The following is a 22688-nucleotide window of genomic DNA, read 5'->3' as shown; positions in this document are numbered from 1 at the left end:
TCATCCCAATAGCTGCTGGACAGATAACAGACATGGGAGGAATCTGTTTGCCTGCGCTGAGGACCGCAACACAGAGTCTTCATCTCTCCCACAACAGAGACAGACCCAGTGGGCTCTTGGATGCCTTGATCCAAAGCAAAGATCACGGCCAGCAAGGCTACAAATGCATGGTTGCAAAGAGGATGCATGCATATGTTGTATGCACACACACACACACACACATACATGCTGCCTGCAAAGAAATACTAAAGTCACAATAGTTAGCCTTCACGGTGAACATTGTTTCCCAAGACAAGCATGGGTGTAGTATTCATGAGAGCGAGCCCCTGGCAGTGGTGAAGAAGCCATCTTGGGAGGTAAGGGGAGGCCCCAGACTATCTATGGGGCGACGTAAGAGTTCTTCCACATGCCTCGCGACATCCATGGTCTCGTCCAGGTCAATCTCTCCATCCTGGTCGAGGACAGGGTCGGGGCTGGCAAAGAGAGGGGCTGTCAGAGGGAGCTGGCATGCTTCCCAGCCCTAAGCCCACTTTCCACTTGATCCAGTCTCACGGCTGACCACTCGGCCTCCCCCCTCACCAGCTGGGTGACAGTCACAGGCTCTTTGGAGGCAGCCCAGTTCTAGTCTTGCCTCTAAGTGACATACATTAGGGGATTTATTGCCTTCTTGCCCTCATCTGTAGGAAAGGGCTGATTGGGCCACTGAGCTCTGGCCACCTCAGTACTACTCAATTAAACCATAGGCACCATTCAGTGAGAGTCCCTGGGTGGCACAAATGGTTAAGCACTTGACTATTAGCTGAAAGATTGGCAGTTCGAACCCACAGAGGTGCCAAAAAGACAGTCCTGGCGATCTGCTTCTGAAAGACACAGCCTTGAAAACCCTGTGCAGCAGTTCTGCACACGTGGGGTTGCTAGCCATCAGTCAGCTCAATCACAAGTAACGTTCAGTGAGCAGCTGTGAAGCAGCTCTTTATTCCATGCTACAGAGGAGGAAGCGGAGCTCAGCCATATTAGGAAACTTGCTCAGAGCTACCTGGCTGTTAGGTCATGTAATTGGGGTTGGAATCCTACTCTGTGTCTCCCAGGCCTGAAGTCTTCCACTGAAGCTCACTGCCTTCCTCCACTCAGGGGTCTCCAGAGAGGAGCAACTGACACAACACGCCCACCCTGTTCCTAATAACAATCAAGTCAGCTGTGACTCGTGGAGACCTCAGGTGTGGCAGAGCAGAGCCGTTGCTCCATGGGGCGACCTCAGGTGTGTCAGAGAACTTAAGGGCTGAGTTTGCAGAGGCGGATCGCCAGGTCTTTCTTTCAGTTAGCAGCTAAGTGAGCTAACCTCTAGAACAATCCATTGAGAGCTATAGAGTGCTGGTAGTGCTGGAGGACAAAAACTGGGTTGCTAATCACTAAGGTCAGCAGTTCAAACCCACCAGCTGCTCCACTGGTGAAAGATGAGGCTTTCTGCTCCCGTGAAGATTTACAGCCTCAAAATCCCTATACAGGGTCGCTGTGAGTCAGAACCGTCTCCAGGGCACCCAACAACAACATGCGTAAAGTCCTTAGACCCTCACTCCTGCTACATGCTTTACCTGCACTTTCTCATTTAATCCTCACCCCAACTCCATGAGCTGGGTCTTCTGGCCTCCATTATACAGATGAGGAAAGTGAGCATGAGAGAGGCTGGATAATTTTCCCAGGGTCACACAGCTAGTCAGTACCAGAGCTAGGACTTGGATCCTGCTATATCTGGCTTCATCAGCGCCCCTCCATGCTTCTTGTTGGCTGAATTCCACCTGCTGGCACCTGGGCACATGAAGAGCCCAGCCCAGGCCTAGGCTGGGCCTTGAGGAGCTTGGATTCCTTTGTCCACCGGCCGTCTGGGATCTAGTCTGAGGCCAAGCCCCTGGTTCCTCCCCTGTAGACCCCCATGAGAACATCACCTACTTCTGTGGGTACATGTTATAGTGCGTCTGGGGGCACACGACTGGGGATGGGGCCTGGTCCATGTAGGTGGCGCTGCCCGCTGCAGAGTCTGCAGACACATTCACAAACCTGCGGGAGCAAACAAAGCAGCCTCAGTGGCTGGGGAAGCCCGCCCAGGAGCTGATGTGGGGAGGGGTTCCAAAGGGTCTTTACATCGTTTTTGGGGTGTAGGACAAAGTGCCCCACTCAGCTTTGACTGAGCCCAGTTCCCAACCCAGGTCTGAGCTGGGTAGGAGAGATGGTGGTGTTGGGTGATGAGGTGACAGGAGACCCAGACCTGCACCCTGGACACTTACTCAGGGACCACTTGCTTGATCTGTGGCTTCACGTATCCATCCACGGCTTTAGCTGCCAAGGAGAGAGCGGTGGTGAGTAATAGTTCTGGGAGCTCCCACGTGGGGTAGAAGCAAGCAGCCTGCCTCCCACCCACATCACCTGGGCCTCTGCAGGGAGATTCCCCAAGGATCCCGATCAGCACCTGCTGAGGACCCAGGCTGAGGATCACTCAGACCCTTGGCTTCAACCCCACCTCTTCTCCTGGTTCCTTTCCTGGCCATTTACTTCCTTTTCTCATCCATGCAACAAAACCAAAAACAGAAGCAAACCCAACTGATGGATTTGGGACCATTTTGCTTCCTACACTCAACTTGGGGAATGTCTGAGGTGGAAAGAGGTGAAAACAGCTGATCAAAATGGGAGTAACACATTCTAGGAGTCCTGGTGTGGCTCTGGAGGATAAACACTGGACTGTTAACGGCAAGGTCAACTGTTCAAACCCCTCGCTATGACTTGGAACTGACTTGATGGCACTTAACAACAACAAACACTTGCTCTGTGGGTTTGAATGATTCTGGCTCCTCCCCTCATGCAACTGCCTCTTCCTCCAGGGCTGAAGGAGTGAGAGTCCACACAGCAAAGTCCACTCTGGGCCACAGAGAAGAAAGTTGAGCCTCGGGCTTCTCTTTTTGTTTTCCTCAGCTGAGAGCCCTGAAAGCCCACCGTCTCACAGAGTAAAACCCACAGAGGAAACGACCCCTGGGCACAGTGGGTCGGGAAGGAGCTGGGGGCCAGTCGCACCTAGCACTGGAGTGTAGTACTTGGAGAAGACCTCATCCTTGGGGCGGTCAGGGAACACGTAGATGAGATAGGTCAAGTCCCCCAGGCGATCGGCCAAGGACCGGATGGAGAAATCCCGTGTGGTGAATGGCTTCAGGTTCCATAGGTTGCGGTCAGCTGTGGAAAAGACGAGCTCATTCCCATCATCCACTGCCACCGTGAAGAGGATCAGTGATGTGGGGTCTTAAGGCAGGCACATAGGGGAGCCCGGGTTTTCTGCAGGTCACTCATCTGCACTGTAGCCCCATCCTTGTGGTCCTCAGCACCCAGCGAGGAAGCAGCTGAAGGAACATTCTATGGGGTGAGTAGCTACCAGCAGTGCTGGGTCACAGCAGGAAAGGGACCCACACAGCAGTTTTCGGGGCTGTAGGGCCAGTGGTTTTAGGTTCTCCAAAGTGGAAACAGATAGGGAATATGCATTTCTGAGTATCACTCCTCCCACACTGAACTCAGGTCCCACCTTCCCAGCAGCGGTCTTTAAGGGAAAGGCAGCGGCCAGGTGGGGAGTGGGGAGCAAGCAACAGAGGACAGTGCTCCTGAGAGCCAGTGTGGGTCAGCGGGCACTCACGGGATTCAAACTTCCAGGCAATGGTGATGCCCCCGATTTCTGAGTCACTAAAGCGCAATAAGAAGGTCCCATCGGGCTTGTTGATGAGCAGGTCATGGGCCTGTTGCTTATTCACAAAACCTAGGATGGCCCTGGGTGCACGGAACATACAGGGTCACTCACTGCCAGGCCCGGCAGCCCTGGCCAGTCTCCGTGCCCACGTCTCCCCTGCTCCTCACCCATCATTCCAGTGGGGCTTGTGGTGCTTCTTCAGCACTTCCATCACTCCGTCAAACCACTGCCAGAAGGTGTAGCTCCAGCCGGGCAAGTTCTCCTGAGAGTCCCCCACAAAGACCCCTCGTCAGTGGCCCAGGAGCCAGCCCATGCCCTCTGTCCCCACCTCTGCCTGCCCCCAATTCCAGCAGACAATCCATGAAATGACACAGGGCCCTAGTCTACACACCAACTAACCAGAGAGTAAAGTCTCCTCCTGCTTCTAGGACACAGGGGCCAGAGACAGTCCCATGGGGCAGGGACACATTTTGTTATTGTTACTATACTCCATTAAGTCAATTCCAACTGATAGCCTGCAGAATAGATCTGCTTCATAGGGCTTTCAAGGCTATAACCATCTAGATGATCACCAGGCCTTTTTTCTGAGGTGCCTCTGGGTGGGTTTCAACCATCAACCTTCACAGTTTACATTGCTCACGGACTCCACTAGGGAAGATGGGGGAGGGGAGCTGTGTTAGGTGCAAAGAAGTCAGGGCTGGACAGGATCTCCAAAGTCATTTGGGTCCCACCACATCATTTTATAGATGGGAAAACTGAAGCATACAGGGGGTGGGTTCCTAGTTACTAGAGCTATGGCTAGAAGCCAGGGATCCTGACCCCCAGCTGCTGTTGCTTTTTCTGTCCTCGCCTGGCTCTCCTGTTGACTCCTCAAGGCTCCTGCCTGCATTCCTTGATATGAGCCTGTCTCCTGATTAGAGCAGGGGCTTGGTGGGAGGCTGCGGGTGGGGGCTTGGAGCCGGCCTTCAGTAATACCCTATCCATGAGTGGGGGGAGGGTGGCAGGACACTGGTGGTCCCAAGCAGGCAGCTGGCGGCCATGGCCCTCACCCTGTTGAACTGGGACCAGGACACAGACATGCTGCTGTAATCTTCCAGGTGGCTGCTGCTGCTGTTGAACAGTTTCTGCGCCAGGAACACGAGGTTCTCCTTGGTCAGGCCCCGGTTGCTCTGCACTTCTGCCTTGAACTTCATGTTGAGGGCCTCACACAGCTGTGGCCAGAGCACTTTGTCCGGCACGGCAAATGGCACCCTGCCCTGAAGGGGAGAGAAAGGGGGAAGAAACAGATTTCAGAGGTGGGAAACAGTTCTCTCTCTCTCTCTCTCTCTCTCTCTCTCTCTGTCTCTCTCTGTCTCTCTCTCTCTCTCTCACACACACACACACACACACACATACACACACTCACATGACCCAGAAAAGGAGACATAGACAACAGGCGACAAACACACAGAGAATGAGGATAAGAGAGGTGATGTGCAGGGACAGAGACGCAGCTCAGGGGACTGAGAACAGAGATCAGAAATTACAAACCAAAGGAAGATCAGAGACCAAGCTCACAGACAGAGGAGACCCCAGTGAGCCCAGATGAGTTCCAAGGGTATCCCTGTTCTTCTTACCTCATTTCAGCTCTGGACTAGTCTGGGGTGCTAAAAGACCACTCAGCTGAGGATAAAGGGTACGGGCTGACCTTGAGGAGAGGCCTGGGGCCTGGGGACTCACCGGCTCAGCAAAGGCGTTGTCCCACAAGACAGTGGCAGTGGCATTGTGGTCCTGACTTCCATGAACAATGACAACCACAGGAAGGGACAGAGTCTGTGGGAGTCCAAGTAACGAGACTGGAGGAGCGTGACCGCCATGTTGCCCTCTGTGTGGGGCAAGACTCTCAACCTTCATACCTCACCCACCATCCCAACTGCAAGCCCCCCAGCCTACAAAACCAAAAGAAACAACACAGCATATTTCTCCTTAGCCCATGTCCTCTGTTTTGTGGATCCGTGCCTGACTTCACCCTAGCAATCAGGTACATGGAGCGGGGTGCTGTCAAGTCGACTCTGACCCATGGTGATCCCTTAGGTATCATAACAGAACTATCCTCCATTGGGTTTTCAGTGCTTTTCTTCCAAAGTGCCTCTGGGTAGACTCAAACCTCCAACTTCTTGGCTCGTGGTTGAGTACACTAACCACCTACACCACTCAGGGACCTCTAGCAACCAGGCCCCTAGCAGCAGTTAAAGTAGGCTTTCTGCTGCCATCACAGTAACTGGTCACAAACCTGCATGAGGAAACCAAACTCCTCAGTTCTATTTACCTGCCCCTACAGCCCTGAGCCACTGAGAAGCTTCCAGCGAATGGAAAAGCAGGGGCCTCACCTTCCAGCGAATGGAAAAGCAGGGGCCTCACCTTCCAGCGAATGGAAAAGCAGGGGCCTCACCTTCCAGCGAATGGAAAAGCAGGGCCCTCACCTTCCAGCCAATGGAAAAGCAGGGGCCTCACCTTCCAGCCAATGGAAAAGCAGGAGCCTCACCTTCACCTGGAACACCAGCTCATTGCTGCCAACACTAAACTGAGACTCAAACAGCACGGTGAACTTCTCCTCGGTCACAGACTCTGCACCCCTCCGGTCAGCACGCTTGATCCTCTTTAGCGACTGTAAGGTAGGAGGTCAGAGGGGAGAATATGGTGCCTGGTTATGAAGCTTCAGCTCTGAGCAGACCTTCCCTCCTAGGGGCTGGGGCCTGTCCTCACCATGTTTCTGAAGTGGGCGCTGAGGGTACCCGTGGCTTGGTGGTATTCCATCACACAGCAGTTGTTCAGGATCTCCCCACTGCACTCACTGCAAAGGAGAGTGATACCACAGTTCACATGGACCCAGGCTAAGAGCACGATCTTGCCTGGGCCTTGGTCTGGGGGTCATCCCTCCAGAAAAGCCTACTAGCAGCCCTATCCTCTAAGAAGTGCCTCTGTGTCTAATGGGTGAAAGGTCTTCACCATCGACTGGAGAGTGCCCAGAAGCCTTCAGGGGTGAGGGCTGGGTGTCTACCATTAGGATAAGAATGCCTTGGGCCCTGAGATGCATGTGGGGGGACTCCAAGCAGCTCCAGTAGTCTTTAGGGTACTTAAAATTAAGACCATGACCATAGCCTACAAAATAAAAACGCCCGCCCACCTCCCTGACCACACTGGCGCTATCTGCTACAAGCGACAAGCTTGGTTCCGACCTCAGGACTGTGCACATGCTCTCTCTTCCTATCACCCAAAACACTTGTTGCCTTCTCCTCATTCAGTTCTCAGCTCAAATTTCTCCTCAGAATGGCCTTCCTTTACCCCCATGCCACACAGACCCAGATGTTATGACATCACCTTGTTTGCATTTTCTTTCTAGAATCTATCACTTTTGAAACTTATTTTTTTAAATGTTCTCTTGCCCATTTCCCCAGCTAAAATATCTCTGGTAGCGTAGTGGTTACGAATCGGGCTGTGAATCGCAAGGTCAGCAGTTTGAAACTACCAGCTGTTCCGTGGGAGAAAGATGAGGCGTTCTGCTCCTGTAAAGATATACAGCCTCGGAAACCCTGTACAGGGTCACTATGAGTCAGTTCTGACTCCACGGCACATAACCACCACCAAGAGAGCAGACCCCAGGCTGTCAGTTTGTCGTCCTGTGGTGGTTTGCATGTGGCTGTGATGCTGGAAACAATGCCACTGGAATTTCAGATACCTGCAAAATCACCCATGGTAGGCAGGTTTCAGTGGAGATTCTGGACTAAGATAGACTAGAAAGAAAGGCCTGGTAATCTACTTCTGAACAGCAGCCAACGAAAGCCCAATGGAGTACAACACAACACTGTGTGATAATAATCCTCCCTAGTATGGCTTTGTAAGGAGCTCTGGTAGCGTAGTGGTTACGAATCGGGCTGCGAACCTTAAGGTCAGCGGTTCAAAACTACCAGCCGCTCCGCGGGAGAAAGATGAGGCTTTCTACTCCCGTAAAGATTTACACCCTCGGAAACCCTGTACAGGGTCGCTATGGGTCGGAACCGACTCGACGGCACTTAACAACAACAACAACAAGTATGGCTTTGTGGAGCTCTGGTAGCGTAGTGGTTATGAATTGGGCTGCGAACCTTAAGGTCAGCAGTTCGAAACTACCAGCTGCTCCGCGGGAGAAAGATGAGGCTTTCTACTCCTGTAAAGACGTGGAAACCCCGTACAGGGTCGCTATGGGTCGGAACTGACTTGACGGCACTTAACAACAACAACAACAGTATGGCTTTGTAGACTCAAACATACCAAAAACCCTGCAGAGAGCACAGAACCGGCAACTAGCAACAAGAAGAGAGCGAGAACGTGGGTTGTTGCCTTCACCATTCCATCCGCAGGTCACAGGGCACGTACTGAGTTAGCACTCTTAAACTGGATGGGAACCACATCTCCCACATCACTCACTCACTCATTCATTCATTCACTGTACACTTTATGGTTGGCCTGCTTTGAGGCCACGTCTGGGTTCTCTAGCCCCACATGCCTTTCTAGAAGTTTCTCCTTAGGACACAGACAAGCCATTCACTACAGATAGTCTTCCATCCTCACCCGGTTCAGTAGCAGCTTGAGCATAAACAGACATTTCTTTGCTACACACCATGATCAGCTCCCAGATTGCCTTAGATATTGCCCCATCCCACAGAAACACTTGTTACCACTTCTCTAACAGCTTCTGCCTTCCCAGTAAGTTAGGTGAGGGCAGAGCCAAGTTCTGTCTCCATCAAGTGCTAACCCCAGGCCCTAGCACACCACAACAGAGCAATACGTGTCAACCTTCTGAGCCAGGCACACAGCAGCCAGAGCAGACTGTATAGCAAGAGACAGAGGTGAACTAGAGAGACACGCAGGCCCGTCTGGATTTCAGGACAAAAGGGAGTCATGCTATCCCATGCCACAGGCCCCCACAGCTGAGCATGAGAGGGAAAGCAGGAAAGAAGCACACAATTACTTGCGGGTGTTCTCGTTTTTGAGCAGAGACTTGGCCTGCTGCTCGCTGATGATGGTGGCCTTCACCTGGGGAGGGTTCATGTGCACATTCAGCTTTCCCCCCACGAGCAGGCGCACAGTGGCTGCAAACTTGGTCTGGGTCTTCAGAACCTGAGGGGGCTGCTTCTCGATGATGAATGTGCTGTTGGGGACACAAGGGGCCAGCAGATGATGAGAGGTTGGCTCCGCAGGAAGGGCTCTAGGGCCTCAGCCTCAAGGGGCCCAGCCTCTGACCACAGGGAAACTGTAGGGCAGCGGGGAGATGGCAAGAGGGGAGGGACTGAAATGAATTATCTCAGCAGCTGGCATGACTGCCAGGGGGCAAGGGCAGCCCATGGAGTGTCCAGAATAGAACTGGGCAACAGCAGAGCTCAGCAACATAGCAAGAGAAGCCAGAAGGGCATGATGACAGGCAGAGAGACACGGATTCCAGTGGGAGCTGCCCCCACTGCCCTGGGTGTGAGCAAGGAGAGCAGTCACCTGGTCACCAGGGCAGAGATGATGTCTGTGATGGTGGCGTTGACCTCAGCCAGCATCTCCTCCACGGGGCCCGGGATGGGCAGCTGTTGGCACAGGTGCTCAGCTCTGCGGATCTGCTGCCGGTTCTGCCAGATGATCTCAGCCAGCTTCTCACACCTGTGTGGGAGCCCCAAGGCCCATGGGAAGCACAGTGACTTCACGTACCCCTCCACCAGGCCAGCAGCTGACAGGCTTCCAGCCAACGAGAACCCCTCAAACACAGTCCCAGTCTCACACAGCAGGGCCTCACCTGGCACCTACCACATGGCAGAGCAGAGCTGCCTTTGAACCCACAGCAATACACAGCACAAGGGCCCCTGATGTGTGCACCCCGCCCCAGGGTCACTCTGCACCCTCCCAGCCTGCCCCGTTCTCCAAGACAGCCATTCCCTGGGGAGGTACCCAGATAGATCAAGTCTGTCCCTGGCTCCAGACCCTCTGGGGAAATAGGAGCTGTTCTGACACAGGCAGCTGGCTGCACATCATCAGCTCAGGGGCAGATGAGCCCGGGACCCGCACCCCTCTTCCTGCCCCTCCCTTCTTGCCCCATACCAGGACTGCAGCACGTCCAGGCTGCCCTCAGGAGGCCCCCCATTCCCGGCCAGCTGCTGCCGCCGCTTCCACTGGATCAGTTCATCATCTAGGATGATGGTCTGTTGCTTCCGCAGCAGCTGCAGGGTCTTCTGGTGCTTCTCAGCCAGTTCCTGGGGGTCAGGGGAGAGAACAGCCCTCTAGTTCCCAAGAACAACCCCTTGCTGAGAAGGGCAGGGCCCAGGGACCAGCCCCTCACAGGCCTGTCCCCTCCCGACCTGCTCTGTCTCACTTGCCCCACTGGCAGGAAGGAAGCTGGTCCCCACTCTCCTCCTGGCTCTGTCCAAGACCCTGGTCCTCAGAGAGCACAGGGCAGGAGCCCACTCACCACGCGGTACTGCTGCAGCGTCTGGGCCTCCCCCTGCAGCCAGGCCTCCAGGGATACCTGCTTCTGCTGGAGGGCCGTCTCCCGGCTCAGCCGCTCCTGGGGGTTCAGCTGGGCCAGCTGGGCAAACTGAGCTGGAGGAGGGGACAGGACACCCACGGCCATGTCTTCCCAGTTTCCAGTACAAAGCTCAGGGCAGCCACAAGCCCTTCTCACTGAGGCTAGAGCCTCAAGGGGATAGATACCCCACAAATGGTAGTTGGGATTTCAAACCCCCAGGGTGCTCTTGTGAGCTGTGGATGGATGCAGGTGAGGGGATTCCTGAAGGGTGATTCTCACAGTCCCGTCCTTCCCTCCTGACCCCACCACACAGTGGGCTTCCCGCCCCCTCACATGGGGTCTGCCTCAGATACAGACTGCTTGCTGTTTACCAACTGGGGAAACTTGAGAAAATCACACTTCACTTTCCTATGCCTCAATTTCCCCACTGTAAAAGGGGAGAATGATGGCACCCGCCTCTGTGGATTGCTGTGAAGACTGAATATGTGATGATGTGTAAATGATATGTAAATGCTCATGAACTGCCAAGCACACACAGCAAGCACTACCTAAGAGTTAGTGCAGACTGGCTAATTAATGGTCACAGGACAGAGGAGCATGGCTCAGCCCCGTCCCGCACACCCAGAGCCTCACTGCGGAGGAGCTGCTTTTCCAGGTGCTGGCAGGGTCATGTGAACACAGCTGACCTGTTACAGGGAACCTGCCACCAATGGAGAGAGTCCAGGGCTCACTGGGGACACAGAGCCAGCACAGTGCTCTTAGGGAAGTGGGGAGGAAGGGAGGGAAACGGCTTCTCTCCACACTAACTGTTAGCAGTCTCATCAATGGCAGGGTGCGGGTTCAGTGAGCCCTGGGTGCCTTTTCCCAAAAACCTACCTGAAATACTTCACACATACGGAAGGGAGGAAACACACTACAGGAAGCCCCTGTGCAGTCATAACCCAGCTTAAGAAATAAAACATTTCCATAAAGAAGCCATTGGACACCCTCCCTTGCTGGTGAACCATCCCTCACTCCCAAAGATAAGCCGTATCCTAAACATAGCGATGACTATTGCCTTCCAATAGCCTTGGGGAGAAGTCCCACGTTGTTCCTCAGGCTGAGTGGAGAAAATGTGAGATCTGATGGCCATGCCTCACTGACCTAGTCCTCCATCCACGAAACACACTCTCTGGGAGAGACAGAAACAACTCCAGACAGCAGGAAAAGCACAGAACCACAGAGCACTTTGATAATGGTTCCAATCTCACTGCAGGTACTGGGCAGGGAAAGTGGCATCCAAACACAGACACCTCAGAGTAGTCTGGACAGCGAACTCAGGAATCCTGCCTACTCACAGGGAAGCCGTGATGATCCCGACACGTGGACCTGGCCTCTCTCTGCCAATGACCCACTTCCATCTCTCCTGGCAGTTGCAGAAGCTTTTGGAAGGAGGCTGGGAAGACATGTGGCAACTGCTCTGCTCCACTGAAGGGAGCTGAGACTTTCCTTGTATAAACAGACCAGGAGTCTGCGTTTCAGACAGGTGCACTTGATAAAGGAGCCTAAACTGACAATGCATGGTGGGTGCAAACCAGAATCCAAACCCTAGCCCATAAACAGGACACAGAAAACCCAGGACCAACCTAACCACAGCTCTCAAGTCCACTCCAACTCACAGCAACACGATAGGACAGAGCAGGAGTACCCCTCGGGTCATCTTTACGGGAGCAGACAGCCACATCTTCCTCCTGAGGATCTGCTAGTGAATTCCAAGTGCTCAACTCCTGTTGTCACAGTACCCTAAACATTATCAACTGGGCTGCTAACCTCAGGGTCAGCAGTTCAAAACTACCAGCGCTTCCGCGGGATAAAGATAAGGCTTTCTGCTCCTGTAAAGCATGGAAACCCTATGCAGGGTCGGTATGAGTCGGAACTGACTCCATGGCACATCACCATCACCACGGCCGCCGCCACCACCACCACCACCAGTATCACCACCACCACCACCAGTATCACCACCACCACCACCAGCAGGAAAGAAATCATAGCCTAAATCTCAGGTTCCACTCTAGCTAGGGGTAGCCTCTTTCAGAGGTCAGAGTGGGATGGATTCAAAGGAGAGAAAGACATGCTCAAATCATCCCCCTAACATTTACTAAGTCCTAGGCCTTAAGGGACAGAAAATACTGATAGGGCAGGGCTAGGAAAGAGCTTTCTTTAATAGTTGAATTAAAATGGAAATTTAAAAAAAAATGGATATATATATATATATATAGGAGCCCTGGTAGCATAGTGGTTACGAATTGGGCTGTGAACTGCAAGGTCAGCAGTTCGAGACTACCAGCTGTTCCGTGGGAGAAAGATGAGGCTTTCTGCTCCTGTAAAGATTTACAGCCTCGGAAACCCTGTACAGGGTCGCTATGGGTTGGAACCGACTTGACGGCACTTAACAACAATATATATATATTTATTTATTTATTTTTAAAGGCAGAAAAGTAAGAACCCAGGTGGCATAAAAGAGCAAGAGAATAAGAGTAAAATGGGCAACCTCAACAAACTGTACTAAATAGTTATATATTGCATATAATGGACTACAGACCTTAATTAAAAGCAAAGCAAAACTGAACTTTATGCTGTCTACAAGATACACATTTTAAATAAAAGAAGAATGAAAAAGATATACTATGTAAACTGTAAGCAGAAGAAGGCTGGAATCGTTTGATTAATATCTGCTGAAATAGAAGTCAAGACAAAAAGCTAAAGAAAGACATTTTGTAATGATTAAGGTGTCAATCCATCAGACAGATAAAATAATTGTAAATGTGCATTCACCTCATAATGAAGCTTCAAATACATACAGGAAATATTTACAAAATTAATTGGAGACACAGACAATTATACAGTCATAACAGATTGATACCTCTCTTTCAGCAATGGATAGAATTAGCATATATACTTGTATATGCATATATACGTATATATATTTTCATATATATATGACAGATCAGTGGTTCTCAAAGTATAGACTGTGGACAGCAGGTAGCTGGGAGTGGGGGGACTCCAAAGATTCTGACTGAGGGTCCATAAAGTTCAAAGTATTTTTATCAATCCATGTTATTTTCCTTTTTCACTTTTAATCTCTTACAGTACAGTGAAGGTTTCCAGAGGCTACATGAGGTGAGTTAAACCAAGACAGACTAAAAGCAGAATCCAGTTGTCTTCTATTCAGCCTAACATAAGAGATTTTTGTCTCCCACCCCCGAAAAAATAGTAAAGGAGGGTCACTCTAGTCACTAAACTTTATTTTGGAAAATACAGTTATTGTTTTTAAATTTCTTTACTGTATAGAGAGTCCTGATGGCATTGTGGGTTAGGCATTGGGCTGCTAACCACAAAGTCAGTGGTTTAAACCCACCAGCCTGTGGGAAAAGATGAGGCTGTCTGCTCCCACAAAAATATATCGTCTCAGAAACCCTATAGAAGGTCACTCTGAGTCAGAACTGACTCACTGACAGTATATTTGGAGTTTCTTTTTTTGTTGTTTTATGTTTACATTATTGAGTTTTAAATGAAATAAGTGTAGAACATACATTCTTTTCAAATGCACACAAGCACATGGAAAGCATGTGCTGCATCATAAAACAAGTTTCAATAAATTTAAAGAACTGAGATCATACAGCATGTGTTGTCTTACCACAGTGAAATTTAATAACAAGGTGATAATAAAATCAATAAAATATGACAGCTAGAAAAAAATACAAATATTTGGAAATTAAACAACACATTTCTAAATAATGTGCTGGTAAAGAATTGCTCACAAGTTAAATGAGAACATATTTCATACTGAATGAAAATAAAAATTTGTCAGATGCAGCTAAAACAGTGCTTTGAGGGAAATAAATAGCTTTGACATATACACACACACACACAATGTATATCCAAATCCAACCCCATAGGAAAGGCATAAAATCAGTGATCTATGGTTCAGCCTTAAGATGCTAGAAAAAGAGCATCAAAGGAGATGGCAGCTGGATGCTTCCTGTTCTCACTAAGATCAGGTGGCACAACTGCGTGGTCACTCTGGAGTGATACTTGTTGGAGGAAGATATACCACGTCTTGAGACTCCTTAAATTGTACCTAGGGTTAATTTCTTCGGAGTCAATTTTTCTATCCCCACACTTCCCATGAGTGCCATTGACAAACTACAGACCTAGGAGATAAGAGAATTTTCTCTAGTCAGCCCTCCTCCCAGCCTACCTCTTATTTAGGGTGGGTCAGGAAGGAGCACTCCTGGAGTTCCCCTGTTCCAAGGAGACTGCCAGTCTAAGTCCTATCTCTGGTTCTGAAACACTTTCTACATATTCATATATTTATTCATACATTGAGATAATCATTGAATATATATAATCAGGGAGAAAATCTATTGTTGTTGTTAAGTGCCATCGAATAGGTTGTGACCCATAGCAACCCATAGCAACCCTTCCCAAGAGCGACTGGTGAGCTTGAACTGCTGATCTTGAGGTTCAAACCAACTTCGCAGTCTAGCACATTAACCCATAGTGCCACATGAGTAGAATAACAGGAATCTTATGACATATCTCCAGTTGAGATCCAGCTCTATAATTTACAAGCAACCTAGGTAGGGCAAGTTACTTGTTTTCTTTGAACTTCAGTTTTGCCATGTACAAAATAGAACTACCTACTTCATGGGGTTATTTTGAGGGATGAATTGCATGATGCATGAAAAGAGTTTAGCAAAAAGCATGGCCCACAGCAAAGACTCACTCACTAGGAGCCATTACTCCTACAAGACTTTGGGCAAGATGCTGGTGGGAAGGGCACAAACCAAGCCCTATCCTGGAGTTCACAGAGTGTTCTTCAACCCTCTCCCCAGGATTCCTACCGCTCACGCTGCACCAGCCTCACCTTGGACCCTCAAGCTCTCTTGGTACTGGATGATGAAATACTCTTGAGTCTGCTGCAGCTTCTTCAGTTCGTTCTCGGTGTCCTGTGTGACCAGTCGCAGCTCCTCAAATGTCTGGTTGATCTGAAGGTGTTTCTGGGACATGGCATCAGCAAGGCTCCCAGCAGGAGAGCTGCACTAGAAACGGATTGATGGAGGTAACAGGCAGCAAAGTGAGGGGCAATGAGGATGGAAAAAACAAAACCTTCATGTCTCATGGAACCTCAAATCTAATGATCCCAAACTCCACATCTAAAGTAAGGAGGAAGGATCACTTGAGGCAGAGGATGGTCACTTGACAAGAGAGACAAACAAATGACCTGTCTATAGAGCCTTCATAAAGCGTAGTAGAAATTTCTATTTTAGATCTCATCTCCACAGAGGTATCCCAAACAGGGTCCATCTAATTCTTTTCAGATAGACTTGAGCTCAACATATCCTACATGTCACCTGGGCTTTCCTATTCATGATGATATCCACTCATTCCACATTCATTTGTTGACCCAACGCCAAGAACCAAGCTAGGTGTTGGGGCACAGTGCAGAATGAGACTGTGTGAACACACATCACCTACATCTTTCACTCAAGACTTTCTTGTAACTAAATAATCTGCTTCTACCAGGGAAGAGGTTGAACCTCTCATAGGCATCCTGGAGACACCGAAATGAAGTTATAAGGGAAGACATCAACAAGGTCTCCATGGATCTTGCTATGTAAATGGTCTGATCAGATCCATTCCTTCATCAGCAGGCTCAGGGGGAACTAAGTCTTCAGGTGGATGTTGTTAAACACTGTCAAGTTGTTTTCAACTCAGCAACCCTGTGTACGGCTTCCAAGAAGTGGCTGGTAAGTTTGAATCACTCACCTTGTAGCTACCAGTCCAGTGCTTAACCTCCAGCACCACACCAGGGCTCCAAGTCTTCAGGTAGAACTTCCTAATTAACTGCTCACAGAATGAAATCCAAACTCCTTTACCACAGCCTTCACTGACCTCACTGACTGCCTCTGCCTCCCTCCCTCCCTCCCCAAGTCCATGCTGCCAATGCCTCACTAGCTACTTGCTGTTCTTTGAACACACAAGCATGTTCCTGCCTTCGGGGCCCTTGTGCTTGTTGGTTTCTATCAGTATGGAACAGTCTGACAACAAATCTTGAAGTCAGCACTTCATTGGCACCTTTTCATAAAGGCCTTCTATGATGGACCAATTTAAAGCAGCCTGGCTCTCCTAAATGTCCATCAATAGAGAAATGGATAGGGAAAATGTGGTATTTACATACAACAAATTATTACTCAGCCATAAAGCGAAGCAAACTCCTGATACATGCTACATGTGGATGGACCTTGAAAACATTATGCTAAGTGAAGTAAATCAGTCGCAAAAGGACAAATGTCTGACCCCACTTACAAGAAATATTTAAACTAGGCAAAGGTATAGAGACAAATGTTTATCAGTCATTTGGTTTATTAGGAGCAGGAGGAAAGGCTACAAGGGGAGTCACTGTTCAGGAAAACAGTATCTGTTTAAGGTGCTGGATACTGGTGATGGTTACACAAGAGGATTAACGTAATTGTTGTCACTAAATTGTACATTAAAAAGTATCAAATTGACAAATGTTCTGAGTCCTGTTGCCCAAGAGGACCCTCTGCCAGAGACAAGTATTTTTCAGTTGGGCTAAATTCATTTGCCTTTTTACAGGGAGCTTTGAGATTGTGTCAAGTCAAGGGTGGCCCTCTCTTGGGAAGAGAGACCACTCTTTGTGATCTCTGGCCTCTGGCTCTCTGGAGTTTTACCTACTGAGGCCACCTCTGTTGACTCCTTTCTCTCCACACTGCAATTCTTCAAATGCACGAAGATGGCTCATGCTTTCATGCCTTCAAATGAGCCGCTGTGCCTTTTGTTCCAACTGCTCTATACTCAGGACAGCCCCCACCCACCTACCCCAAGTTAGGGACTTTTTCTACATATCCCCACACTTACTTACTCACTCACTCACTCACTCACTCACTCACTCACTCAGGTTCTCAATGAGAATCTCTCATTGCCTGAATTCCTTTCAGGTGGGACCAAGCCTTCGGCCTGTTTGTCTAGTCCTAGTCTAACATCACACACACAGCAAGACCTTAGTGAGTATTTACTGAATGAACTTTGCAATTCTTGAAATCAGTATCCATGATAAATTAATAATAAAAATTACCTATGTGTTATTCTATGGTCTTTACCTATATGATATCACTTTAAGAAACACATTTTTAAAAAACTTTTTATTGTGAATGGAGTGAAGATCATCAGAGCAGGTTACCAGTTTTACACGCAACAAATCATATACTTACTTAGCTTCATTACAACGACTGCAATCCTGTCCATGTACCAACCGTTAACAGTATGTACCTCTATTCACTTTGGATTACTGGTGTCGCACTGTAGGATCAGATCAGCACTAGACTGCAAATCACAAGGTTGGCAGTTCAAACCCACCAAGCGCTCTTTGGAAACCTTATACAGGGTTGCTATATGTTGGAATTGACTCGATAGCACATAACAACATAAACTTCTGTTCACTTTAACACTGCATTCCTCCCTGTGTCTCCTACTACATTCATCTTTCCTCTGCTAACCTCCCTTTTATTCCATATTAACCCATGTTAACATGTGTCTACCCTCTAGTCCGAGAATAATTTTCCCTCCCCTGTAACCATCAAAGATTGCTTTTTTATCAAGAAAAGCTTTTCCTAAGTTTTTACAACATTGGTCTCAGGCAATATTTGTCCTTTTTGTGACTAATTTCACTCAGCATAATGTCCCCCATTTCATCCATGTCGTGAGGAGTTTCAAGGATTCACTACTATTCTTTAACATTGCATACGATTTCATTGTCTATGTATTAAAGTCTTTGTAACCATTCTTCTGTTGATGGGCATGCAGGTTGTCTCCACGTTTTTGATGTGTCTCTTGCAGACAGCATATTGAAGGATCCTGTTTTCTTATCCATTCCGTTCTCTCCATCTCTTGACTGGTGCATCTAATCCATTTACATTTAGTGTAATTATCAATAGGTATGAATCGATTGTTGTCATTTTGCTGTGTAGCTTTTGTTTTGTTTTATGCTGGTTTCGTTCTTCCACATAGTTTTCTGCTCTGGATTCATTTTGTTTGTGGGCTTTCTTTGCATTTTCTATTCTGTTGTATTAATGCTTATTAAATCTTTCTGATTTTTCTCTTTTCTTATTTTGATGTGGAGGTACATTAATTTTCTTTGAGGTTACTCTGCAATTTACTAATATTTTTCGTTATTTAAAATAGTCTGCTTTATCTTGAAATCTACTTGACTTCCCTACCTTTTGGAAGTTCTGTATTACACTATTCCCTCTTTATGTTTTGCAGTTGACTTCATTAAAAATTGATATCTCAGGCTCCCTATTTTCAATCCTGTAGGTTTGTTTTACTTTTAATATTTCTATACAGTAAGCACTGGACTGCAAACCACTAGGTGCATGGTTCGATCTTGCCAGCCACTTCACAGGAGAAAGATGAGGTTTTGATCCCCTCGAAGATTTAAAGCCTTGGAAACCCTATACAAGGTAGATGCGAGTTAAAACCTACTCAACAGCACTTAACAATAACAACATCTGGATTGATTTCTGGGTGGTGTTGTCATGTGTGGTAATCTCAGGCTGTTGTCTGCTGCTGTTGTTTTTCAGTCCAAAGAACACCCTTTAGCATTTTTTGTAAAGTTGGGCTTGTTGTTACAAATTCCTTTAATTTCTGCTTACCAGGAAACAGTCTAATTTTGCCATCATATTTTAGGGACAGCTTTGCTGGGTATATAATTCTTGGTTGGCAGTTTTTTCTTTCAGAGTTTTGTGTATGTCATCCTATTGCCTTCTTTCCTGCATGATTTCTGCTGAAAAATCAGAGCTTAGTCTTATTGGTTCTCCTTTGTAGGTAGCTTTTCATTTTTCCTAAGCTGTTCTCAGGATTCTTGTCTTGTCTTTGGTTTTGGAGCTTTTGATTATGTTAAGTCTAGGTGATTTTGTTTTGGGGTCTATCTTATTTGGGGTTTGTTCAGCTTCTTGAATGGTTATAGTCTCATCTTTCATGATGTTAGGGAAGTTTTCTTTCAACAGTTTTCTCTATGCTTTTTATTGTCTCTTCCTTTTCCCTTCCAGTCACCCCTGAATGTCCTCTTCATGATGCCTCACATAACTCTTAAGCTTTCTTCAGATTTTTTTCTGATTGTTCTTCTAGCATACTAGTATTGAGCAATTTATCTTCAAGCTCAATAATTGGGCTTCCTTTTCAATCTATTCCTTTCAATGTATTGTTCATTTCTGAGATCATAGTATTAGTCATCTGGATTTCTAATTGCAGGTTGTGTGTTGTTTCAAATTTGCATTTATTTTGTCTGTTTGTTCTTAGAGTGTTTTCCTGAATTCTTCTAAAGTTTTTACTACGTTCTCTTGCTTTCCTCAATTTTTCTATTGGTTCTTTCTAATTCTTTTTTCAGTCAGTCCCGTTACTTTTCCTTCCTCAAAAGTGTTTTCTGGCTCTGCATCTTGGTCATTTGTTTGAGTCATTCTCTCATTTCTTCGTATGAGTTTTAACTGTCTGTTGTTAAAACTCGGGGTTGTCACATTTGTATTTAATTGATGATTGCCTGTTAGTGTGTTCTCAGGCTTTCACCAACTGTCTCCTGTGGGTATAGTTAGAGAATGCAAGTGTGTACACTGTTCTTGTTTGCTGTTCATGCATCTCAGTTTAGGGTGGGAAGAAACCCATTCTTTAAAATTTATTGCAGTTACTATAGCACTTGAGCCATTGTCCATGCCAATGTTGAATGTCTTTATGAGTACAGAGCTTGGGAGGTTAATCCCCATACCCCTTCTCGGGATCTCATTTCTTTGAGCCTGCTCATGTTAGTTCTTCTAACATTGACATTGGCTGCTTCGTAGCTCACAGACACTGGCCACTTATGGAATAACTAATATTTTCCTCAAACATTTGTAATATCACCTCTGATATCAATCCAGATGTATGTGTGTGTTTTCTTTTTCATTTTCCTGTTTGTCTATCCCTGGCCCACACTGTATCTCATTTATTCCTCACAACAACCCTATGTAGTCCTTCATTACAAAGGAAGAAACAGAGGCCCCAAGAGGTTAAGTAATCTGTCCAAATCACACAGCTAGTAAGTAATAGAGCTAGGGATTGAACACGGGTGGTCCCTCTGTGCCTGCAGGTCACAGTTTCACACACTTGCTCATGTCTCTTATTTCACTGGCTCTCCTTATGCTACTGTTTTACATAAACACATTTGTGTCTGGAGAGAAGGACATGTGGAAAGACGTCCCATCACCTCTCCCCACAGCCATGGGACACTTACATTGTTGGCTTCTCGGACCAGCCTCTGTTCATTGTACAAAATGTGCCGTATGCAGCGGACCAGCTCCATAGGGCAGCGGTCGTATGTGTTCTGAAAGAGTCCAACAGCAGCCGTCAGTGGCCACCCTCTGTCCCAGACATGCCCATTCAGGGTCAGGTATACCCCTTCCTCTCCTCCTCAGGCCTTCCCAGGAAGCCTCAAGAACTATAACCAGACTCCCCTTATTTTTGCCTTGATTGCCCTCCCTAATCTTCATGTTTGATTTGCAGTGAATTAGAAACCTTAGCCTTCAAATCACTTCTGTTTTACCATTCCTTTTGATTCTCACAGCACAGAGTCCTTTATGACATAAGCTGAAATTATTATCCCCATTTCACAGATGGGAATACTGATGTTCAGAAAGGTTAAGTACTTGCCCAGGAGCAATCAACTATCTCAAGGTATCCATGCCAAGGTCCTAATTTGCTCCCCCAACCCCCAAATTTTTCCAGTGTCGTCCTTCATCAGGGATGAACTTTTTATTTCCCAAGGATTCTGGCTGATTTTATTTAAAGGTCCTTTAAGAAATACAAGTGAGTTCCAGTAAATGCTTGAATATGATTACCACCCAAACATCTTTCCTACTTCCATAAAAATCTCCTCTCCTTCCCCTGCCCTCTCCCTTCCATGTGAAGGAGAAGCTACAGGTCTCCACTCTAGGTGCTTTTATTCAGATCTTACCTCCAGAACAATCCTGCTCCTTTCACACTCCAGCCCAGCAGCCCTCCCAGGCTTAACAGAACCCCAAAAGGGGTATCGGGTTGCCTTATACCCTCATTTCCAGAATCTGCCAGCTTTACCTGACTCCATCCCTTCTGCTGTCACTTCAGATGCCTCACCTGGCTTGGTCATCATGCTGTTCTCCCCATTTCCCTTCTCTTGGGACAAACCCTCCACTCCTTGATTTGTATATGCTAAAGGAATCTGCCAGGTCTGATTTAGAAAGAAGAAATATGGGAAACCGAAGCACAGAGAAGTTGCCAATAAGCTCAGGGTCATAATATGCACCAGGAAAACAAAACCCAGGGGTCCTGATGCTGGAAGAAGAAGGCAGACAGACACTGCCTCTCTACAGATGGGCTAGCGCTCACACCCACCTGGAGCTGCGTGGCATAGTGCCCCAGCTTGATCTTCAGTAGAAATCCGTCTTCCCCGACTTGGTGCTCAGCCTTCTTCTGCAACTCCTGCACCAGGCCCTCTAGGAGCTGGGTGGCCTGGGCTCGATCCTGAGGATTGTCCAGGTCGATGGCATCCCTTGGGACAGGGCAGGGCAGGGGAAAGAAGAAAGAAGCTTACTATGACACCTTCTTAGACAAGGAGGTGGGGCACCAAGAAGGGCATGGAAATCCCAGACTCGTGACTAGGGAACTATCACCAGACATCTCTCCAGGGCTCACAAGACTTGTTCCTAGCATTTCCACAGGCATCAAGAGTCTAGAAACATCCCCTCCCCTCCCCATTTCCCTGTTCCCCTTTTCCCAAGGACACCGCCCCTTTTGCCCAATAAGAGACAGTCAGGACCAGAGTCCTACCAGTCTACAAAGAACAGAACCAGAAGTCAAGGGTACGGGATGGTTGGGAGCTGGGAGGAAGATGGGCTGGGGGCACTCACCATGGCTGGCTCTCAATCCACTGAGCTAAGTAGTGGCGAACCTCGATGGGGAAGTGTTGCCCATAAAGCACCTGCATCTGGCGCAGCGCATCTCCCTGCAGCTGCTGGGCCTGGATCCAGCCCGCCATGGCCGTTCACCTAGGGCGAGTTTAGGGCTGAAGAGACGCCTCCTGGGCGGAGGCCAACAGTTGGGTCTCCTGGGCCGCGAGCCGTGCCCACTCATCCCTGAACCGCAGCCAGGCCAGGTCCCTCCCCTGCCACAGAAATACTTTCCTGTGCGGGAAGGGAAGAAAGATGGTGAGCAGGGGAAGGCGGCCCTTCCCTCCAACAGGGAACCCGTTGAGGCTTGGGGAGGGGCTCTAAGAGACAGGAGCCCTCCCCCCTCTTCCTCTCCTCTCTCCCCACTGGTGCTTCCCCAGAGTGGGGGACCGCCAGAAACTGACAAAGAAATATGGCAGCAGGGGCC

The 22688-nt window shown here is 48.4% G+C and overlaps 1 protein-coding gene across 3 annotated transcripts; it reads right to left on the bottom strand.

Moving 5' to 3' along the window:
- Nucleotides 1–310: 310 nt before the first annotated feature.
- Nucleotides 311–22354, bottom strand: STAT5A (signal transducer and activator of transcription 5A). Of its 3 annotated transcripts, none has more exons than XM_006832658.1 (18): nucleotides 22223–22354; nucleotides 21708–21864; nucleotides 20572–20661; nucleotides 15154–15328; nucleotides 10188–10318; nucleotides 9821–9972; nucleotides 9230–9385; nucleotides 8712–8891; nucleotides 6467–6554; nucleotides 6246–6368; nucleotides 5441–5533; nucleotides 4771–4977; nucleotides 3889–3983; nucleotides 3671–3801; nucleotides 3064–3219; nucleotides 2283–2334; nucleotides 1948–2055; nucleotides 311–473 (listed from the first exon to the last, which is right to left on the bottom strand). In XM_006832658.1, the coding sequence occupies exons 1-18, from the start codon at nucleotides 22348–22350 to the stop codon at nucleotides 311–313; spliced, it is 2385 nt and encodes a 794-aa protein (XP_006832721.1). In that variant the 5' UTR covers nucleotides 22351–22354. The 3 variants fall into 3 exon arrangements, with proteins under 3 accessions (XP_006832721.1, XP_006832722.1, XP_006832723.1); XM_006832659.1 differs by having other exon boundaries at nucleotides 3055–3219; nucleotides 22223–22350; XM_006832660.1 differs by lacking the exon at nucleotides 5441–5533 and having other exon boundaries at nucleotides 22223–22350.
- Between the last annotated feature and the right edge of the window lie 334 nt (nucleotides 22355–22688).

Source organism: Chrysochloris asiatica, unplaced genomic scaffold (genome assembly GCF_000296735.1).
Source record: "Chrysochloris asiatica unplaced genomic scaffold, ChrAsi1.0 scaffold00007, whole genome shotgun sequence".
In the NCBI taxonomy this organism is placed as follows: Eukaryota; Metazoa; Chordata; class Mammalia; order Afrosoricida; family Chrysochloridae; genus Chrysochloris; species Chrysochloris asiatica.
Note: the sequence above shows the minus strand (reverse complement) of the source record. Positions and strands in the feature narration are given on the sequence as shown.

What these genes read in the sequence shown, in the direction of transcription:
- STAT5A (XM_006832659.1), bottom strand. Translation starts at nt 22,350, where the DNA reads ATGGCGGGCTGGATCCAGGCCCAGCAGCTGCAGGGAGATGCGCTGCGC. An exon ending in AGAGAGCTTGAGGGTCCAAG is followed by an intron (nt 10,319 to 15,153) that starts GTGAGGCTGGTG and finishes CCCCTCCTCCAG; the next exon opens with CTCAGTTTGCCCAGCTGGCC. An exon ending in ATCAAGCAAGTGGTCCCTGA is followed by an intron (nt 2,056 to 2,282) that starts GTAAGTGTCCAG and finishes TTGCTCCCGCAG; the next exon opens with GTTTGTGAATGTGTCTGCAG.